The 21,886-nt window shown below is 51.1% G+C and overlaps 1 protein-coding gene across 1 annotated transcript in view; it reads right to left on the bottom strand.

Moving 5' to 3' along the window:
* HCN4 (hyperpolarization activated cyclic nucleotide gated potassium channel 4) overlaps window positions 1-21,047 on the bottom strand; it is a 100,672-nt gene extending 79,625 nt beyond the window's left edge. Inside the window, exon 1 of the mRNA XM_059482326.1 lies at window positions 20,344-21,047. Coding sequence (XP_059338309.1) covers window positions 20,344-21,047 — 704 coding nt within the window. The remainder of the gene's footprint in view (window positions 1-20,343) is intronic.
* Between the last annotated feature and the right edge of the window lie 839 nt (window positions 21,048-21,886).

Raw genomic sequence — 21,886 nt, 5'->3', positions numbered from 1 at the left:
TCCTTGCTCTGCAGAGAAACTGGAGCACCCAGAGCTAAGGTGCTCCTGCACTTTCATTCCCAGTCACTCTGAACCACACCCATGGCACAAAGTCCCTGTGGATTTGACCCCACAGAGCCACTGCCCACTGTCCCCAGCTCCTGCTGCCTTCCTGCCTGCAGCTACCAGCTAACAAATTAAAGCCTATCTTAAATCTATACTTAGAAGCCAATCTTCCCAGAAAAGTAAAAATAAACAAGATTTCATTTCTCTCTCAGAACCAGAGATAGCCACAAGAGACTCGGTTTGTTCCGGCTCTAAATTTGGAGCACGGAGGCCAATAGAGCACACATCCCATTTCTGACTAAAGGAGCATTATTAATATTTTCTCACTTGCTTGGACACAGCTATTAATATCTCATGGAGAATTCCCCTGCAACAAGCTGCAGAAGCAGTGAAATTTTTATGGTACTACTCCTAGGAAAGCTCATCCCCTCTCTGTGTGCAGGCCCAAAGGAGCAGCATTTACACACTGAACCCAGACAATTTATTGTTGTTCTCACAGCACCTCCGAGGTGAGCACAGATATAAATTGTCCTGCAGTGGGAATTCACTGCAGCAGGGGCGGGAGACACCATCTGAGGGTGGAATGGTGCAGATTCACGGGGAGGTTTTCAGGATTCCTGGGGAAGGGAAGCAGGGCAGTGCAGCCACCATTAGCCCCATGTCCAGAGGACTCCTGTTCCCGTGGAAGCTCAGACAATTTTGGTCACAGCATGGCACAAAGCAGGTTTCACTCCATGGCTGGCTCACTGTCAGAACCCAGCACATCCCTCTGGCTGTCCTGGATGGCTCCAGCCCCTGCCAGGGGGCTCAGAGACCTTGGCACAAAGCCCAAGACACCTGGGACTTTGATTATGACCCATGGAGCAAATTACCACCTATATATGAAGAATTACAAGTCAAGAGAGTTTAATAATAGTTTGTCACTGGGTGAGAAGTAAATTTTTGGGGTTTTAGAATGGGAGGGCTTGGGGTCCCAAGATGGAGGAATTTGGGTGTGCCCTGTCTTTCTTCTTCTTGGCCTAGATGTTCTGGGTGATGGTGGCACTTTTGGATTGGTTTAGAGTAGAAGCTCAGTGTCTAACACAGGTGATAGGTATTGGGAAGTTATTGTAAATAATGTACACATAGTTTTTAGTATAAAAGAAAACACTGCCTGAGGGTGGTCAGTGTGCCTCTGTCTGACCTGCTGAATGTACCTCAGCAGGCCAGAGAAAGAATTTTATAGATAAGAAACAAAAAACAACCTTGAGAGCTACAGCTGAGGAATCCTGACTCCTTCTTCGACTGCCAGGCTGGGAGAAGAGACTGGTACATACCTTGGGGTCACTCTGAGCAGCAGAAATCCCGAGAGCTCACCAAACCCCACCAGAAGGAAGGAGCCTCCCACCCCACACCCTCCATGGGTAGAGAACTCAGCACCATTCTGTGTGCAGCACTGAGCCAAAGCTGCAGGGCCAGCACAGAGCAGAGTTAACCTCTCTCCATGCCCCACCCCACGGCACTCACAAACATTTGTGGATTCCCCTTGTCCCTGCCCACCTGCAGCTGAATCCCAGGGGTCTCCAAGGTGGTGGATGTGCATTGATTGCAGAGTTCCCAGAACCAATTATGCATCAGCTGCCACCTCAGGGCCTGGCAATTCTGCATTGTTTGATCTCCTGAAATCTCCTGCTTATATGAATATGGAAAAGTTCCTCTTTGTTTGCTGCCCATTGATCCACACATTGACCCTTCTCCTGTGTGCATTTCTCTCTGATGATTTAATAAGGAAAAAGACCAATAAAGTGAGGAAGGGAAGGAAGCCCCTTCAGGGGGACCTATTGCCATGGAAACATGCCATATGTTGCTGTTGTAGAGAAGGGATGGATCAATAAGGGCTGCAGCCTCCAAGCCATCAGAACATGCTGTGGAATGTGGAGGATTAAAGCCTAAAGACATGCATAAGCTGTGACATGATGAAGTTCAGGCCCTGGCCCATGTCCACCATCCATGAGTCAAAGCCCAGGAAGGGAGAATCTGCACCAGGGAGCTCTGAGCTGTCAGAGAGCAGCAGGGCTGGGGAAGAGCTTGGTTTGTACACAGGGACAGGAAGGAAAATGATTGTCTAAAGATGCTGCAGATATGTATGATATATATGATATATATGATATATATGATATATATCATACATATCATATATATCATATATATGATATCTATCATATCATCACAGAATCAGAGTGGTTTGGCTGAAGGGTCCTTACAGCCCATCCTGCCATGGGCAGGGACACTTTCCACCATGCCAGGGTCCTCCAAGCTGGCCTTGGGCACTGCCAGGGATGCAGGGGCAGCCACAGCTGCTCTGGGCAGCCTGTGCCAGGGCCTGCCCACTCCCACAGGGAGGAATTCCCTCCCAATATCCCATCTAACCTGTCCAGTCCCTCCATCCCTTGTCCAAAGTCTCTCTCCACCTCTCTTGTCAGCTCCTTCAGGCCCTGCAAGGCCACAGTGAGGTCACCCAAAGCTCCTCCTCTCCAGGTGGACAATCCCAGCTCTCCCAGCAGAGCTGCTCCATCTCTCTGGTGCCTCCTCTGGGCTCCTCCTGTGCTGGGCCCCAGGGCTGGGGCAGCTCTGCAGGTGGGGTCTCACCTGAGAGGGGCAGAAGGGCACAATCCCAGGGCTCAGCCCAGGGCAGGGGGCTCTGGGATGTCTCAGCTCAGAGCTGCTCCAAGAGTGGCACTGGACACACACACGTCACCCACACCAGGGACCTTCCACACTCATCTCCTTGGGAAGTCACAGGGATGACAGGCTGGCTTCTAAACTGTTTTGTGTTGACATGTCTGTCTTGACATAATTTGGGTTTATGTGAGCTGAGGATGTCACTCTCAGCACTAGGAAGCCAAATTTACTAAAATTAAACACCAAAATAAGGCAGAGAAATGACATGAGTCACACAACTAGGTAAGAATCACAGTTTGGGGAGTGGGGGGTGTGGAGGGGACACTGCAGTGCTTTCTGCCTTGCACTGACATATTTATGCCCTCATGCTCTGCAGTTGTCCCCAACAAAGTGACAAACCCTGCTAAGTCATCTGCCAGCTGAGAACAAGACTTGCCACCACCCGAGATGCTGAAACTGCTCCTCCTGGGCATTGCTGGGACTCACAGGGCCCCCACAGGAAACTGGGGTCCCTTAATGGCTTCCCACTGCAGGGATGGATGGGATAATGGGAAGGAATTGTTCCCTGGCAGGGTGGGCAGGCCCTGGCACAGCTGGGGCTGCCCCTGCATCCCTGGCAGTGTCCAAGGCCAGGTTGGACAGGGCTTGGAGCACCCTGGGACAGTGGGAGGTGTCCCTGCCATGGCAGGGGTGGAGTGGGATGAGCTTTAAGGCCCTTTCCAAGCCAAACCATTCTAGGATTCTGTGATCATTCCAACACCCAGGCTCTCCTCAAGACTCCAGAGCCCAGGTTTAGGATACCTGCCATAACCTTTGAAGCACTGCAGCACCAGGGAACTCACCCAGGCACCACATCTCTGTGTGTGCCCAGCTGAGCCCTGGGCCAGCCACATTTCCCACAAGGAAAGCCCAGAAAGCACCAGGAGAGCTCCCAGTGCCTGAGGATGGATCAAAGCTGAAGCTGCTGTTGAGCTGCATGATTTACTCAGCTCTGCTCCCAGGCACACGTGCTCCCTCAGCCTCCCTCCAACTTGCACAGCTCCCAGGATTTATGTCTGAGACAGGCAAGAGCATCTGCCAGAGCTCAGTCTGTGCACACATCCCTGCTGGGTGAGCTCTGGCCATGCCAGATGGGGCAGGGACACAACTCAGACCTCTGTCCTGGCTCATGGCAGCTCAGGAATGCTCAAAGCTGCCAGAAAAGGTGACAGAAAGCAGTTTGGGGTTTCCAGTGGTCTGCTGGAATGATCATATTCAAAGCTGCCTCCCTGTAAAGGCTCCAAACTTCCTGAAGCACATGTTCAGTGGGGACAGGAAAGCCAGAGTGACAGGAGGTGCTGGCTGCTGTCACCCCTGGCAAGGACAGCTCCCCTCAGCCCTGAGGGTTACACAGCACAGCAGAAGCACCCCTGCAGGAGAGGGGTCACTCCTGGGCAAATCCCTTCTTTCCCAGTGTGGCTTTGGGGTTAAACACACTCTGGCCAACAGGAATGGCCAGGTTTTAATGGGGATTTTCTGCACCCAGTGAATATGGCTGAAGTCCTGGAGGCAGTGCCTAAGGTGCAATGTTTGAAGAGCATGGATTGGGGTGGATGGAGCACATACTAGGCTGTGTTTCAGACCTTCAGCTCCTCATCATCCACATCACTTTCTGGGAATCCTCCTGGTTTAGAATTTCCCATCCTTTAGCCCTGGTGGGAAATGTCCCTGCTGGCACCACTGTTCTGACAAGGTTCGCACCCAGTGGTGCCAGAGCCTCTTGCCATGGGGAAGGAGTGGGGTGGAAGGAGTGAGGCACCTGAAAAGGTAACAAGGCACTGCCTGTGTGTACTTCAGCCTCCAAAGCACAAAATGCTTCTCCTGCCCAGCTCTCCTGCTGCTCACATCAGACTCTTGTTTGTAATGAGTTATTCAGGCTGCAATGGAGCACAATGAATCCTCAAAAAGACTAATGCTGCTGGGATCTTGGGGCTACTCAGGTAGCCCAGACCCCAGACAAGAGATGAATCACCTTCTAAAAATGCAGCAGTTAAGAAAAAAATAAAAAAGTCCAATTGCTTCTGATTATTTTCAGTCTCAGAAGAAACATACTGTACTGAGGCTGTGCTTACCTAAGGCATCCACGTGAATCCACTATCCCTCCCCCTGGAATGGCTGCTGAATTAATTACTGCCTTCCTGAGGCACTGAGGAGCTCCCCAGGGACTGGCTCCCTTTTGACCTCAAAGCTTTTTAGGGCAGGTGCCTGAGTGTCCCCACCAGCTGGGAAACTGAGGCACAGAGGGGTGGAGATTGCAGAGAGCCTCACTCCCATAGAAGGGAGAGGAGAGGGCAGGAATTCTGCATCCAATGCAGGGTGTGAAGGGCACTCAGCTCTGAGCTTCACATCCCCCAGAGCCCCTTCAGGTCCTGAGGAACTGGGACTGTCCCTCCTGATGCTGCTGGGCTGGGCTGAGTGCAATGAGGGAACCCAGCAGGAACTGAGGGGCAGGAGCAGGGCTGGGTGCACACCCTGGGACAGCAGAATGAAAAACTCAGGCAGAGGATGTGTGAAATGCATCCTGCTCAGAAAGGACATCACACACCTGCCACAGAGGATGCTCTGAATCACAACATGAAGAATTCAGTGGCCACATTCAGGATATTGAAGGCCTTTCCCCTCCCATCAGACTGGCAGGAGGAAATTGGGCATTTCCCTGCCTGTGGCATGGAATGTGCACACACACTCCTGGGAAGGAGCATGGAGTGTGTGTGGGGATCAGGCACTTCCACCCAGCACCTCCCTGCCCTCTGCCAGCACCTGGGTGCTGCTGCACCTCTCCTGCTCTTCCCAGGACACTGCAAACTTTCTGACTTGTGGTGTGTTGGGGATCCCCAGGGGTTTCTCCTCTATCAAAACTGGCAGGGTCTGTGACACACAGAGCCCTCTCCAGCCATGTGCTCCCATCAAGAGACCTTCCAGAGCAGGCTGGAGCTGCAGCCTCATCTCTCACCAGGGTAAGGGGGCTCTGTAAACTTGCTGTGACCCTGCTGCTCCTGCAACACAGAGTGCCAGGGACAGGCAGACAAACAGTGATGGGCACCATGAAAAATGCTCAGATAAATCTTTTCCACTATGGGCTGGACTTGCCCTGCTCTACTGGAACAAAGCCATTGAGCCCTGGGGGAGCAAGTGCCAACCCTAAATCATTTCTTTGATTAATTGTTCTTGGGAAGGAAGAATTCATTAAGCATTCTGCTCAGCAATTAGAAATAAATATATTTTTAGAATGAACAACCTGCCAGAAACAAGTTGTTTCAGAAATATATTCAGCTTGATGCATTTTCCATCAATACAGGAGGAGGAGGCTCCAGCCTGCCAGAGGGACAGGCTGGGAAAGGGACACTGCAGGGACAGGCAGGACAGCTCCTTGTGATGTCTGCACCACTCAGGTTCAGCCTGCATGAGAGGAAATAAAGGAGTTTTTTCTCTCTATTCCTATTCCAGCCATAAGGTGGGAATAGATCTCCCTGCTATTTCACAGGAATATGACAAAGCTATTCCTACACACAGCTGGGGCAGAGCAGATATGAGAGCCATGAACACCCAATAAATAACAACACCCCCTTTGTATTTCCACACTGGCATCAGGCTCAGACAAGCTACAAGGGCAATGTGAAATAACAACCTCTGTAAGGAGTTTGGGACACAACATTGCCACAGCCCTTAGATGTGAGACATGCTGACAGAGTAAATGGTTACCACAGGGACAGCAGGACAGGAGCTGCTCCAAGGCAGTGACAGCCAAACCCTTCCCTGGCCACTGAAGGTCCCACTAAATGTCGTGGAAGGGTTTATTCTCAATTTTAAATCCATACTTCAAGGCAGGAGCTCAGCACAGGCTCTGTTCATGCCTGAGCCCAGAGAACCACATGGAAATGTGAGATGGGCACTTTGCCCTGCCCACCAGGCTAGGAAAATCTACTTGTGGTCCTGAGTGTAGAAAAGGGAACCCTAAAAGAACCTAAACATGCCCTGGGATCTGAGAGTCACAGGCACAAAAGACTATTGCAGGCTTTTAAGTTTTGTGCCTTAAAAGAAAAGACAAGTTTATCCTTTGGTTGTGGTGCCTAGAGGCAAGTCTGTTCCCTGGCCTGTTCTGGGAATGGAGGATGGCAGCAGTGTCTCAATGAATTCCAGCTTCCCCAACAAGAACACACTCTCAGAGGGCCCTCTTCCCTAAAACACAAAACATCCTTCTAGTTTTTCCTTCTGCACACACAGGACCCAATTTCCAGGCCACTGCAGCAGCTCAGCCTTTGATTTCAGCAGGGATGTGCTGGGACATCACATCAATTGCCTGGGAACTCGTGCACTTCCACCATGATTACATGATTTCTGTGGTTTTCTTCCTTTTATTAATCCAGTCCTGCTTAAGTTCAGACTAAGGCAGGAGCCAGGGATTTGCTCTTGTTCTTTCATGGCAGCAGAAATGTCTGTGCTGTGCTGGCCCAGCTGGGAGGCCACAGGGAGGCTGAGGAAGAGGAGGAGGAAGGTGGGTCAGTGGTGAGTGAGGGTACCTGGGAAAGCTCTCAAGTCACTGCAGTGGGGAACAGCAGAGGGTCTGGGACTGGAGGCCAGGGAAAGCAGGAGCAGATCAGCTCTGCTCTCAAGTGCATCCAAGCCCATGTTAGCTCATTAGATATTCAGACAGTAAATTAGGGATCTCCTTCAGGAAAGGCATCCTTGAATCAGAAATTGCTGTTTTGTGGGCAAAGAGCAGAAAACTCAGGGCTCTGAACCACTTCCACTGTAGCAAGAGAGCCCCAGGCTGGCTGAATCCTGCCCTGAAGAGCCACTGCAAAAGCACCAAGCTGGGAGTGGGATCTGGGACCAGTGACAGCAGCGCAGCACCAGCAGGTCCCTGGATGGAATTTGGGGTTCCTGTAGGGGCACACAGCCTGAGGTGCCTCCAAAGGGGAAAACTCATCCCCAGGGCCATTCTCAGCTGGGAATTTGGCTAATGACCCTCATTTCACAGGAATGGTGATCAACCCTCCTGCATCCACAAAAACGTGTGCAGGGATGATCTCACCCAGCCCTGCAGCCAGGCTGAGCTCAGGGAAATGCAGCAGAACCACTGCAGCTCCAGGGCAGGGGCTGAGCAAAGCTGGAGTATCTGAACTGCACTGCCCTTACTCACAGAGTCACCTGCCTGCCTGCAAAGGTCACCAGCTGCTCTGCCAAAGCCTTGGGCTTTTATCAGCTGGGTAGTTTATATTACTACAAAACTCCTTTATTGGAATACTCTCCCCTCCTCTCCCTGAGCCAGCCAGAGCCACACTGTGCCTAGGAAAAGCAAGTTTTCCAAGAGCTTGTGAAGAATTCTCTGCCCTCCTCTGTGCCATGCTCCTTTCTGAACCACACCACCAGAGGAATTACCAACCCTGTTCCTTTTCCCTAACTGGGCTGCAGATCTCAGGATCCCAGTCTGGGGCAGGCACAAGTTTCCACTGACCTGTCCTAACTTCAAAGAGGCGAAGAAAAAATCTTGGGCATGGGGGTGTGGAGAGAAAGCAAGGCTGGAAGCTTTGGGCCAGGCTGAGGAAATGGGAGGGCCCAACTCCTGGCACCTTGCTGAGCTCTTTGACAGCCTGTCTCTGCACCTCTTATCTGGGAGAGTGGGCAGCAATGCTGCCACTCCTGAGAGAGAGAGTGATGAGCACTGGAAGTGCTTGGGAACAGCTCAGCCCTGTGAGAGCAGCACCCCAGAACAGCTGCCAAGCCCACAGGGGTTTCATCCCTGACTTCACCCAGCAGTGTCCCCACAGCCACACTCATGGATGGCATTGTCTCCCATCCCAATGGACACACCAGCACCTCTGGCATTTCCTCCTCACCTGCAAAGAGGCTTGTGCTGATGGGGGCACTGAGCTTTGGAGAAACAACACTGCTTTTTGTCCTGCTTTTACATCCCAGCTATGGGAAACACAGGCTGGAAACACTCCTGAGGGGGTTTAGTGTGGGAGGAAGATCAAAAAAGAGGTGATGGTGGTCTGAAGTGGGAATGCCCCTGCTGTGGCAGCAGGCAGAGGGATCTCTGTGCAGGTGTCTGAGGGCTCAGCTCTCCTCACACTGCTCCCAGCCCCAGCATTGCCAAGGCACTTTATTATCAGCTGCACCCCCGAAGTTACGCATTCATTTCCCCAGCAGACTCGTTCACACACACAACACACCCACCCACATGCAGCAGTGGCTAGACAGACACAAAGCATGCACAGCCAATTATTTGGGGTGGGAACAGCTTGTATGAGCTCATGATGAAGCTTAGCCTTAATTCTGCTGAGCTGGAGAGGCTGGAGCTGTGCTCTGCTCTCCTGACTGACTGCGGAGCGCAGAGCAGGGCAGATGATGTCAAGGCAAATCTTTTTTTGTCTGCAGTGCAGATTTGGCTGTGTGAATTTACTTGCAAATGAGGCTTCCAGATCCCCTGTTGGAAAGCAGGAGTCCTAGGCCATAGCCACAGCTGCCAGTGTTAGCCCAAACTGCTGCTCACGCTGCAGAAGGGGCTGCCTGGCTTTGCAAGGCTTGGGCCCAAGTTCCAGCAGGATGTGCAGGCAGGGAGAAGGCAGTGGGACTGGCAGAGGGATGAGGGAGCAGTGCCTGTGCTGCAGAGGAACCCATCACGGTGGCAATAAAGGAGGGGAGACCCCAATAGTGCAGCTTTCCCTGTGCTTTCACACACTGAGCCCCAAAAGCTGTCCAGAAGCACTCAGGGTTTAGCAGAAGCCATGGACACAGCTGGAGTTTGAAGCACATCTGTGAGCCAGGGTTTTATCTCATTCCCAGGCACAGCACACACAGGGAACTGCCCTGACCCAGGCTGGCCTGGTGTTTGCAATAAAAGCCAAGGGTCACAGCACATAACCTCAAGATCCAATGTGGGAAATGGATTTATAAAAATTCTCAAAGCTTGACAGAAGCTCACATAGTGTGCATCTATATGCAAACTTTGAAATAAGAAATGCTGACTTAGAAATGCCATAGAATAGCATTGTTGAGAGAGAAATAGAACAAGGGTTCTCTTCTGGTTCAACCCACCAGCCACCCTGCCTAAGGGAGGTTTGCTAGAGCTCCCACACCAGAGCAGGACAGACACCTCACAGCTCCTGTGCCAGGTACTTGGGAGTGTTTCTGAAGTCAATAGTCACATATTCCCAAAGCAAAGGGAAGCACACTTGCAGTACACATGACTGGTGAGAGAAAGATGGAACATTTTCTTCTTAGAGCATCTCCAAACCCCATGCAGGGGCTGCACAATTCTCATTTATGGACATAAAAGGTAAAATCCATCTTCCCTGTCTCTCCATGCAGGTTTTTTTTCCCATCTTTTTCCAGCCTAGCTCTAAACCTGCCAGACAATAGAGCACCATACATGGAACTGGAGAGTACTGGTAATCTCTTCCCTTATCAAGGCACAAGAACTGATGATTCAGAAATCCTCTATTGGTACACAGCTCCACTGCTTTTTGGGGTCCTGATAAAAGATGGAGAATAGGTGAGACCAAATCTACAGCACTACAAAGAAAAGGAGAATCCCAAAGAAATCTTAATGAAAATGCCTGGTAAAGACCAAGCCCACCCTTGCTGGTATCTGCTCTGGCATCTGCTGTTACATTAAAATATTACAGAGTCCCCCAACATCTTCCATGGCCCCTGGCAGCACCTTCAGCCCTTTTCTTAAAGCTGGAGAAATCAAAGCATGGAGAATTCAGCTCAGGATGGCTCACGGGTCCAACCTGTATGCCTGACATCCCTTCCAGCTTGTCCTTCTGTCTGCCAGGCACTGCTTGTCATTCCAGGAGCATGCACAGCTAAATGAGCACGATACGAGTGCTTTGTATGGGCATCAAGGAGAACAGACCATCATCTGCAGTCTAGACTGGTCCCTCCTCCTGCCCTCCCCACCATTCACAGGGAAATAGGGATGGAAAACTATATTCTTCTTGTTATTAATAGAAGTGTAACTTGTGCATGCATTAGGACTTTGAAGTGAAGGGGGAAAGGTGAAGTATTAAGAATTTGTGCTTAATGAAAGTGGGTTTGCTATTGTTAAAAAAGCTGCATGGAGCCAGGCATCATTATCTTTTCTCTTATCTCCTGGGTGCTGGGAGAGCTGGCCCAGGACATGGCAGGAATGAAACTGGCACTCAGGGTGTCCCTGAGCTGGCTCTGCACCTGGGCACAACGGGGCACAGGGAGGGGCTGCCCTGCCCCCACAACTGCCCTGCTGAGAGGCGTCAGTGCAGAGCTGAGTGAGCCCCTTGCCCTGACACCAGTGGAAGGCCAGGGTTTGTGGAGTGGAGCCCCCCAGTCTCTGGAATGTTGCTGTTATCTCCTCCCAAGAGCTGATAACTGCCAGAAGCTGCTTTCCCACACCCAGCACATGCAAATGGATCTCCCCGGCTTTTCCAGGGCTTTCCATGCCCTCCCCGTGCTCAGGTGGGGTGAGGATCACATTGTAACAGTGCCCAGGTTCTGACCAGGAGCAGAAGTGACTCCCAGCACAGTTCCTGAGCTCCCAGCTCGCAGTGGGATGAGGGGGCAGTGCCGGTGCTGCAGCCACAGCAGAGGAGCCCATCACAATGGGAGTAAAGGAGGGGAGACCCCAAAAGTGCAACTTTCCCTGTGGTTCCCAGCACAGCTCCTGATTGCCTGGCACTCCCAAACACCCCAAAAAAGCATTGTGTCAGCTGGCAACCTGCAGCTCCTCTCCTGCCTCTGAGCTCTGGAACAATGGATGCACACACACAGACAACCTCTCCATCCAAAGAGGCCGCGAGTTAAATCCTTAATTAGCACATTTGGACGAGTCACCACAAATGAGATTAGCACTGTGCATCGCTGGGGAAGCTGCTGTGCCCCTGGAACGTGCAAGTGGTGGGCCCTCAAGCTGACCTTGGAATTCCCCCTTGGCTGCTCATCTGCTTTGCTCTCACGGCACTGAGTTCCCCTGCTGCCTGCAGCATCTCCTCGGGAGATAAGAGCCTGCTTTCCTCCAGCCTGCTGCTAACACCAGGCACACAGTGACCACATTGATACTGCACACAGTGAATAATTCCAGTTGGGAAAGGGACTTCCCAGCTAGCAAAGCATTCAGCATAGAGAAGGGGCAGGAAAAGGTCTCTCTAAGAGCACCTTGCAGCTCAGGACACATCTGCTCCCTCTGCCGTGTTTCTGGAGACCTGAGTGCTGTGTCTGCTGACAAACCAGGGCTTGGTGCTGTCAACACTGCAGAGCTGCACAGAGCCAAGCTGCATCCTGCTGTGCCCTGAGCCCCAGCAAACCCCAGCCTGCTCCAGGGGGCCTGAGCACTCCTCATGCTCATCCTGGACAGCAGCTTGGGCTTTGAACGGGCAGGGATGCCTGGGTAGGAGCCCTTGTCCTGCCCTGCAGGCTCAGGAGTGCCAGGTTTACAGCTCAGCTCCGTGGGGATGAGCTCTGCAGTGCTGCTGGGGGAGACGTCACCAAATGTCCCTTCAGAAAGAACTTAAATCAACCCTGCTCACCATAATGGCTCTGACTCTTGAGGAAATCTCCTCAATCTGCAGACACTCAAAAGACAGTGATGTCACCAGCTGGGGGCTGGCTGTGGACACTGCACCTGCATGCACAGCCACAGGAAAGCACGTGGGACACACACCTGGGAAGGAGCAGGACAGCACCTGCATCCTTCCACATGGAAATAAGCCCATGCTTTGTTACACACCCAGCAAGGGATATGAGATCTGTCAGAGCTGCTGATGTTCTTAAATCCTTTCCTGGCCTGGAGTTGTGGGAATGCTCTTATCCCTCCTCACAGCCTGGCCTGTGCTCATGGCACAAACACTTTGGGGGCAAATCTCAAGTAGCCACTTCCCTGCAGCCTGACCTTTCCCTCACACTCAGCAGTGGCAATGGGCTTTTTGAAGTTCTCAAAAGGAGCTGGCACCTTGCTTTTTGAGTGACATTCATCTGTAGGTAAATTGATTTAATAGCTTGTTAGAGTGCCAATTAGAACCAACAATAACTCAATTGACCTATAACTGCCTTGGCACCAACACAGCTTTCAAAAATAAGAGAAAGGAGGAAATCTCTGCTCTGGCAGAGATGAGAGCTCAGATAGTTGGTTTTGAGAGCAAACTGAGGGATTCATGGGCTTGCTAATGAGATGCTCATAACACATCAGAAACAAAGACAAATTTCAATGGTTTCAAGCTAAAATGACACTATGTTATCTGCAGACAAAGATCACTCTTTTATCTGTATAATAAATGGATTTCAGTGCAGCAGCAGCGACTCTAGAGCAGAAAAAACCTCAGTGCCACAGAAAGCACTAGCACAGTTACCTAACCAGAATAACACTGGATTGAAACCCCAAGTTTGCCTCCTTAAAATAGTGCTGCAAAGTCCTACACTGACTCTGTGGGCTTTACCCTCAGAAACCACATTTTTCCTTCAAATAAAATCTGTTTCATTCTCCTGCAGTGGAGATTGTGCTTCCAGACAAATTCATCATGTTAAATGCTTAGGTCTGAGGATTGAGATCTTTCAAGTTTAAAAACCAGAAAATGGGTAGCTTTTGTCTAAGCATTGGAAGTGTCCAAGGATAAGAGAAGGATAATGTGGAAGAGTTTTAAATTACTGGGAAAAATGATCCATTCTTAAGTCAGGAAGGGGATGGAGAAAACTGAGATTGTTGGAAGAGTCAGAAGGACAATAGAAACTAAGAATACATAGGAGGAGAAGGAATTGATTTGGAGAGACCCACCCAGAGAAAAAGCTGAAGGGTAAGAATGGAGACTGGAAATGGACTGAGTAAATGCCAACCCAACAGACTGGAACATGGTAAGGGGTGAGGGGCAGAGGTATTACTGCAAACAAGGTGGAAATCAGTCACCAGATGAAAAAGAAGCTGGATATTGGCATCCAGGACTGGCTGGACAAGACACCTGCCATGAGGAGAAAATGGAGATGGCACTGGTGCGATGAGAAAGACAAACTTCAAGTTTGATGAGCAAGACAACAGGTTGGAGAGAGTGGGGCTGAGGGTGAGAAGGAGAAAACAAGCAGGGAGTCATAACAGGCAGAGTGTGTTTTCTCTGGAGCCTGGAGCGGCCCTGGAATGTGGTGCAGCCTCTTTCCTTTCCTGTAGCTCCCTGCTACAGGCACTGCTTCATTCAGAGCAGAGGGCAGTGCCTTGAACAGCTCCACACCTGCTAACGAACCCAGAGATATGCCAAAGGGAGAGACTGAGCTGTTTTGAAAACCCTGAGAACTGTACAGAACACTGCATTAACAATCAGACTGCAAAGTCAAAAGCTAAGGGTAGGAACAGCAGCCAGGAGCTTGGCTGTGCTGTTACACTCAGGACATGATCAAAGCAGGGCTTCCCAGAGAATTCCTGCCTCCTCCAGGGTGGGAGGGTGGCCTTGGGGCAGGCAAGGAGGGGATTTTCTGTAGGAGCCCATCTCTTGCCCAGCCTGGTTTGCAGAGGAAGAGAGGAGGAACTGCAGGTGGGGTGTGATGGCCAGGGCAGGTGAGCAGAGCCCCAGAGGCTCCCACTGTGGCAGAAAGCTCCTGCAGAAGTGTCAGGCAAGGAGCCCAATCCCAAACTGTAGCTGCAATAACACTGAGATGAGGATGGGAGAGAACACCATGTCATTGTTTACAGCAGTGATTATTTTTTGCTATAACAACAGACAAACCAACAAGTAGCAGAGGCTTGGGAAGAGGGTGGGAGGGATGGGCCCATTTCCCAGTCTGGCTGCTCACAGAGCCAGCCTAAGAAATGGTCCAAAGCAGAATGTGCCCAGTCCCCTGAAGGCACCCACGGCTCCTCACACACTCCTCATCAGCCCTTCTGAGTGCCAGGCACGGCCCATTCACGCCCTGCAGAGCCCCAGGGCACAGCTCTGACCCAGGGATGCTCCTGCTCTGCACAACTGGGCCTCAGTTCCACCACACCCAGCTCAGGGATGGTTTTACCTCAGTCCCTACCAGGCTGTGCCACCTCACTATAACCTGGGATGATATTTCCAATTTCCTTGCTGTCAGGAAGTGAACTGAACATTTATTGTTAGCATTGTCAATATTTTGTAATGCCATGAGAAAATTAATCTTTTTTTTCCTTCACACCAGGATCTGAATAAGATATAATAAATAAGATATGTTATCTTACAAGAAGAGATGGAGAAAACATTAAATTGTTTTTCCCAGAGGAGCCATCCCTAAGTGTACTGAGGGAGGAGCTTCTTTGGGAGAGATAATGTCTTCATCTGTTGGCAGAGACTGGTATGAAGGGCCTGGCTTAAATTTATGCAAAAATCTTAACCATTCTTTGTTAAATCTCAATGCTTGCTTTACTATTTATTTATGTTATTTTATCTCATTTTCTCCATATGAAAAAAACATAATATTAGTCCTAAAATATTTTACCATGGTGTTCCACTGAGGTGTTGCCTTTACTGAGGCCTTTCTGTTTTCCAGCTCAGGCATATGGACACATCTCCTACAAAAAGCTGGACTCCTTCATGGACTGTGTGGTGTGGGATTATTTATCCTCTGCCTCCTGACAGTGAGCTGGGGCACAAAGCCTGCCTTGCCTGTGGGCATGGGATGTATGGATGCAGGAGTTTCACTCCCTTAGCTCATAGTCACATGTGGAAGAGGTTTTACAGTGACTTCTGTGAGCCACTGAGAAGTTTGGTAAGAGGATCCATGTTTCCCCCTGAGTTTCCTACCAAGGTCGTTGACATAGAAACCAAGAAAGAAAGAAGGATAAATAAAAGAAACCTGCAACTGCCTATTCCAATAAGCACTTTGTAACCAATGAGTAAAGTGTAAACTTATGGGTTTTGTAAGAATGTATAAAAAGATGCATGCTATAATAAAATAAGGTTTGAAGCCTTCTGAAAATGGAGTATGTTGCTTTTTACTGTGACTGTCTCAACTATGACAGTCACAGAGCCATGGTTCTTCTGCAGCCTGCCTGCAAGTCCACTGAAGACAACAGAGACCAATCCATGTGTTCAGCAGAATCTGGATTATCCTCTGTAAGATTGCAGATCTTGTTCTGCTCCAGCAAAGTGCTCTGGGAGTTGGCTGGGAAATTCTCTGCAGCAAAGGCAGAGGGATCTGTCTCCAATCTCCATGTGCAGTGTCCCCCTGCCACCCCAGGGCCACACCATCACCACAAAGAGGAGGAGAAGGGAGCCAAGCCTGGCAGCTGCCCCCTCCAAACCTGGTCTGCTGGCACTGCTGTTGGAGTCCAATGGCAGGCACAGGTCCTGCACCAAAGCCACTGCTCCCTGCCCCTCCCTGAGCCACAACTCCCAAGTGCTGCACATCCTGCTCCGTGCTGGGCACCTGGAGCAAAGGGAGAGTCACAGACTCAGGGTTTGGGTGTGGGCAGGAGTGGAGGGAGGGCAGCACAAGGAGCAGCACTTTGGGCAGGAAATGGACAAAAGGGAATTATTGCCTCAGAGCAGGGAGCAACTCCCACCCAAGGGGGCTGCCAAAGTCAGTCAGCACTGCTGGACTCTCCACCAATTGTTTACCCTTCTAAAGCACAGGGAAAAGCTACCCAGTAGAACAGTGTGCACAGACAGAGCAGTGCTCAGAGAGGCACTGGAAATCAGGTCTGCTCAGGAGAGTGGCAAAGGTAAACACATCCCTCCATTTCTGCTCCATCCCACAGTGCTACAGGGTTCAGTTCTTAGGGCTATAATTAGTAAATCCCACTGATTCCCCCCCGAGAAGGGAGGCTGAGGGACACTGCAGCACGAAAGGAAGCAGTGATTTTGTTCTTTCCCCTTATACCTTCCACCTGAGCACCTGGTTTTTGCTCCCACAGAAACCTCCCCAGGGTCCCAGCAGCCAGGGAGTGCTGGCAGAGGAAGCAAACCAAAGAAAGGATCTGTTTGCACACAAGTATTCCAAGTAATGGAGAGCAGTGAAAAGAAGAATTCTAAAATCTGTAGTTGGGTCTGCTATCGAGCAGAATGTTTGCCATTGTTTTCAGAGAGACAGCAGCTTCTCTTCACTGTGAGGAAGTTAATAGATTACTGGGCAGTGAATAATGTGCAGTTCTATTTACATCCACTGCTGGGACTATTTTGGGCCCTCAGATAGTGTATCTGTTCTCAGGTCTTTCTAAAAGCAGCATGCTACACTTTTTTTGCAAGCAATTCTGGGCAGCAGCTCCAACCATATGCTTCAGTCAGCTACGAACTAGACAGATCATTGTTTGTTTGGAATTTTTTTATTAAACCAATTGTACTGGATCAATGCTTCCTCTAAGCAATAAAATACAATTCTGGCTATGCAGTGGAAGAGCTTTCAAAGTCACAGATAAATCTTGATCTAGGAAATACGGTGTGGCTCTGCACTGATGTGCAATCAACCACAGATGCAAATGAACTCCAGCTGCCAGCACACACATCTGCACCTCAGAATGGGAGCCAGGAGTCTTAATTTTCATTAGAAATTGCTAAGACACCTTTTAAGTGCTTCTAGAACCAGCCCACTGCATTAGTCAAGAGTACTCAGGGGCACTGAGCTTGATTTTTATAAAGGTCATTTGATGTCTTTTCCCCTCACAATGGACTAAAAGCAGAGATCAACAGAGCCTGAATCTATATTAATTTGTTTTACTCTTGGAGGGTCATAGATTTGCCACTGGAATTAGCCCTGTTAGATGCTAAAATGGTAATTTAATGAGACAATGATGAAAGCCTCTGTTCTATTCCAAATCAGGAACTCCTGTGGAAGCAGAAGGAGCAGCGACTCCGTGGAGTCGGGGAACTGCACCAATGTCATTGCACAGCAGTGCCTCGGCCTGGAGTGTTCCATGCAAACTTCCCAGCCCCAGCTGCCCGGAGCCGGCAGTCACGAGGGCTGGAGCCCTGGAGATGCTCACACAGGGAAAGCAGCTCCTCCAAAGGCACAGAAAGCCAGCTCGGGGTCTGAACCTTTCCTCACTTGAAACTTGACCAGCAAATGCTGCTGCACAGCCTTGGTGCCAGCCAAGGGCAGGATAATGGAGCCTCCAGGATGCCAAGGCTCCGGGATCCGCAGCCGGCAGCAATTGCACTGCAGAATTCCCCGAGCACACAACACCCTCCTTTGGGGCACACATACAGCCTTTGCAAATATTTTGATAAGATCTGCTCTTTGGTGCAATCTGCTGCATTTCAGAGGTCAAAAAATGTTAGCCATATTCATAGGAGCTGTTTCCAAGAGATATGCTTTAGCAGAGGGCAAGAGGGAACACAAAGCCCAAACAGAAGGTGGGAGGGCTCCCACTCTTCCCCTTCACTCAGCCATTGTCCACAGGTCACTTTCCATGGAAGCCCATGCTCTAAGCAGCATTCCTATCCAAACAGATACTGCAGGTGACCTAGAAACAGGGGTGAACAAAGCCTCCCTGGAAATATCCCCCCCTGAGCAGGCAGTGGTGCATCCAGCTCCTCCTGGCCTTGGCACACGGCTCCAGACACTCACCCCGCTGCCCAGGGGGACAGCAGGGACACAGCCCGTGCTGCTGGGCTGGGCTGGGCTGCTACACCAGCTCACAAGGAAACCAGCCCACCTGGAATGTGCCCACAGCACAGACAGCAGCTCCCTGTGCCTTCCCAGCCCCATCAGGGCAGGGGCTGTTATTTACACCAGGAGTCACCCACGTACCCACAGAGCTGTGCACGCACAAACAGCTCAGTGCCAGCAGCTCTGTGCCATCATCTGGCTGGGGGAGCCTGGGCTTGCCAGCAGACTCCATTCCTTTGGGCAAGGCCCCACAGCCAAGTGCCTGAGGAAGGAACAGTTACCTCGTCATCTTACAGAATAAGCACCGGTTCTGTAGGAACCTTAAAATCCCAAACTCTTGGGTACATCTCACCTTGGGCAAGGTGGTTACCTCATCTCCTGCTGCTGAAGTTTGCCAGGGTGGTTCTGTGCTGAAAACAGGCACAGATATGGAAGGGAATAAACCCACTACAGAGACAGAAGGGCATGGAAGCTGAACACTGCTTTTGGCTAACTCCAGATCCAACGCAGAGCCCAAACCCCAAATTTCCTGCGGGTGTGACGCACAGGGCATGCCTTGCTAGAATAACCCAAGAAAATAGAGCAGTCAAACTCCAACTCATGGCAAATACTGCAAATACAGCTGAGAGTACCAAACTGGTTTTGTTCTTTTGAAAGCTGCTCATTCTCACATTTCAGTGTTTGGGAGTTTTTTCTTGGTCAGTCTCACTGGGAGGCAATTTTCTCCTGGTTCCAGTGTGGGATTGGGTAAGGCTGTGCTTGCAAGGACTCTGCATCATGCTGTAGCTGCTGGAAACCCTCCTAAGCTCAGTCAGCTGTGTGCTTGGGACACTTGAATGCACTGAATTTAAATGACAGTGCAGTCTTCCAACTCACAGAGCCTTCTAATAACATTTGTTAATCCAAGCAAATATCAAGGAATCTGGTCAGTGCCAGTGCTGAATCTGCTAAGCATGTGGGCTGCTTGCTAAATCCCTTATAGGTGGTGTCAGGAGGTTTCTGTCATTCCTGCCTTTGGGAGGCCAAATCCACCCTGAAACTCCTTCCTGCAATTATCTCACTAAGTGTATTTGTGGGAATCATGCATGGTTCCTTGCAGAGTGCACACATTCAATAAAATCATACAGTGTGACAAAGGTATGTTTGAATAATATTCTTCTCCTGTGTGCTTTTAAATGTGAGAAGTAAGCCCATTGTAATTAAAGTTGAGGCAATAAACCTCAGGCATTGATTGCACTCAGTAATTAATTATTGATTGCAGTGCTTTACATGCATATTGCAGAGGACAGTTCACCTGTGCAGCAAACAGTACTTTGCTCAGAAATACCCAAACACAGCCCCTCTATGCAGGACCATACAGGACTTTACCAAAACTGGCTCTAGGGTTTCCAAGTTCATTTCCTTATTAACCTGCATGGAAATGATGGTGTGGAGTGAGAGCAAGCATTACTTTGGCAAATCAGTGTTAACTATTCCCAATCCAAACTCATTTTGCAAATGAGGATGCACAGATGCAAAAGGGGCTCTCTCTCTGTTAAGAATCTTGTTAATGAACCTGCCATCCCTTGCACATCCCAAATCCTGAAAAGCCATGCTGCAGTAAAACACCTACACAACAGCAACAGTAGCAACATCCCTGCCTAACTCTTGGGAAGGAGCAGGGAGAGGACTTAGAGGTGTGAAAATGGGAAGCATCAATCAGGCAGAGCATCCGTGGAGATGCAGGACTAGTTAAGATCAGAGATCTAAAGTTGTGCATCAGGTGGGAACAGTTTTTCCCATTTACAACGAACTTAAAGAGAGCCTTTCCATCATAAAAACCCAAAGACAATTGGTTCAAAACCAATTTAAAATTACTAATAGCGTGGAGACACTAAAGGTGAAATGTAAAGGAAATCTGCAGCTTGTTTGAGTGGAGAAAATCTTGGCTGTGTCCTCAGCTCCTGTGGCTGGGAAATGACCCAGGAAAGTTCTGTTGGGGTGGGTGCCCTGTGCAGGAGGTGCCATGGGAAGGGGCTGCCCAGCTGTTTTGGAGTGGGCCGGGAAAGAGGGGGTTGGAAAGGGGGGATGTACCTGAAGTCGCTGTAGGGATGGATGATCCAGAACCCGGCAGACTTAACTCTTTCCTGCTCCCTCTCCACGGCCTTCTGGCTGCCAAACATCCTCAAGGAGAATTTGTTGACCCCCGGCTGGAGCATGGCCCCGAACTGCCTCTGCATGAAACCGGCCTGGCCGAGCCTCTGCTCCTCATCTGGGGTGATCTGGTCGCACCCTCCACCTCCCTCCACTTTGATGGAGGTCGAGGAGCAGGCCCGGGGGGGCGGCTGCTGGGGCTCCGGGGGGGAGGCGGGCGGTAGGGGCCCAGGCAGCCCCTGCTCCAGCTCCCCGCTGCCGGGGGGGCTCTTGTCCTCCCCGGGAGAGGCCGGCTCCCCCTCGCCGCCGATGAGCCGCTTCTCCTCGGCCGCGTCGTGGAGGTGCCTGCTGGTGAGCGAGGACAGGCTCCCTTTGAAGCGGCGGCAGTCCCCGTTGGTGCTGGTCTTGGCGCCCTTGCCGCCGGCCTCCGTCTCCAGCAGGCCGGGGTCTCCCCCTCGGCCGGGGTCCCCCCCGAGGGCCCGGGTGCTCCCAGCAGAGGGCGAAGGCAGTGGCTTGAGCCTGATGCTTTTCCTGCGGGTGTCCTTGTCGCTGTCATCCTCCTCGTCCATGATCGACGCCTTGGGTCCGATCTGCTGGGGCAGGCTGTAGAGCCTCTTGCGCATGGAGGGGGGCAGCTTGTCCATGGCCGCTGCTGCTGCTGCTGCTGCTCGGGGACAGGGAGAGACCTCCCCGCTCTGCCCAGCGAGGGGAACCGGCACTGCCCCCAGGCCCCTGCCCCCGGCTCACGGGGCACGGGGGACCAGGAACTGGCGTGTCATCTCCTTACCGGGCTGTGGCATCCACAGGCTCTGCATCAAAACACAGGCTCTGCATCCAGAAGGGAAGGGAATGAGAGGGAAAAAAAAAAAAAAAAAAAAAAAACCACGAAAAAAAGATAAAAAACAAAAAGAGGGGAGGCAAAAAGCTCCCCCTTCTCCTCCGTTGTCCCGATTTGGCTACTTGCTGCTTGTCTCCCCTTGGTGAGTGTTACTGCAATCCCTGTCTGCTCAGATGCTGAGCACTGGGCAAGTAGTCTAGCGGAGAGCCACACACTTCTGGCTGGAAGGCGAGGGAGGGCGACAGCGGCGGCAGCAGCCGCCTTGCCATGTTGGCTTCGAGATGCAAATGTGCCGTGGCTCCCGGCGGGCAGACATCATCCGGAAAGCGAAGCTCAAGCCTCAAACTCCTCAACCTGCCGGCCAATAACACAATGAACTGCAACCTGCAGCGGCCACCGCTTGCTTACATCACTGTCATCACTTATTCCTCATGCAGCCCCTGCTCCTGGGAATATTCATGAAGCGATCCCATTCTATTGGGTTGCCATAGGAGCGACTACAGCGCACAGGCTCTGCCTACCTGAGACAGCACCCGGGCTTCTTAAAGGGGCAACGCCCGGCAACCGCGGGGCTGCTCCGCCACCGCCGCCGCGGGCACCGCGCCCCGAGCGCTGCGGGCACCGGGCAGCGCCGGGCCCCGAGCC

The sequence above is a fragment of the Ammospiza nelsoni genome, chromosome 14 (assembly GCF_027579445.1).
Source record: "Ammospiza nelsoni isolate bAmmNel1 chromosome 14, bAmmNel1.pri, whole genome shotgun sequence".
Classification (NCBI taxonomy): Eukaryota; Metazoa; Chordata; class Aves; order Passeriformes; family Passerellidae; genus Ammospiza; species Ammospiza nelsoni.
Note: the sequence above shows the minus strand (reverse complement) of the source record. Positions and strands in the feature narration are given on the sequence as shown.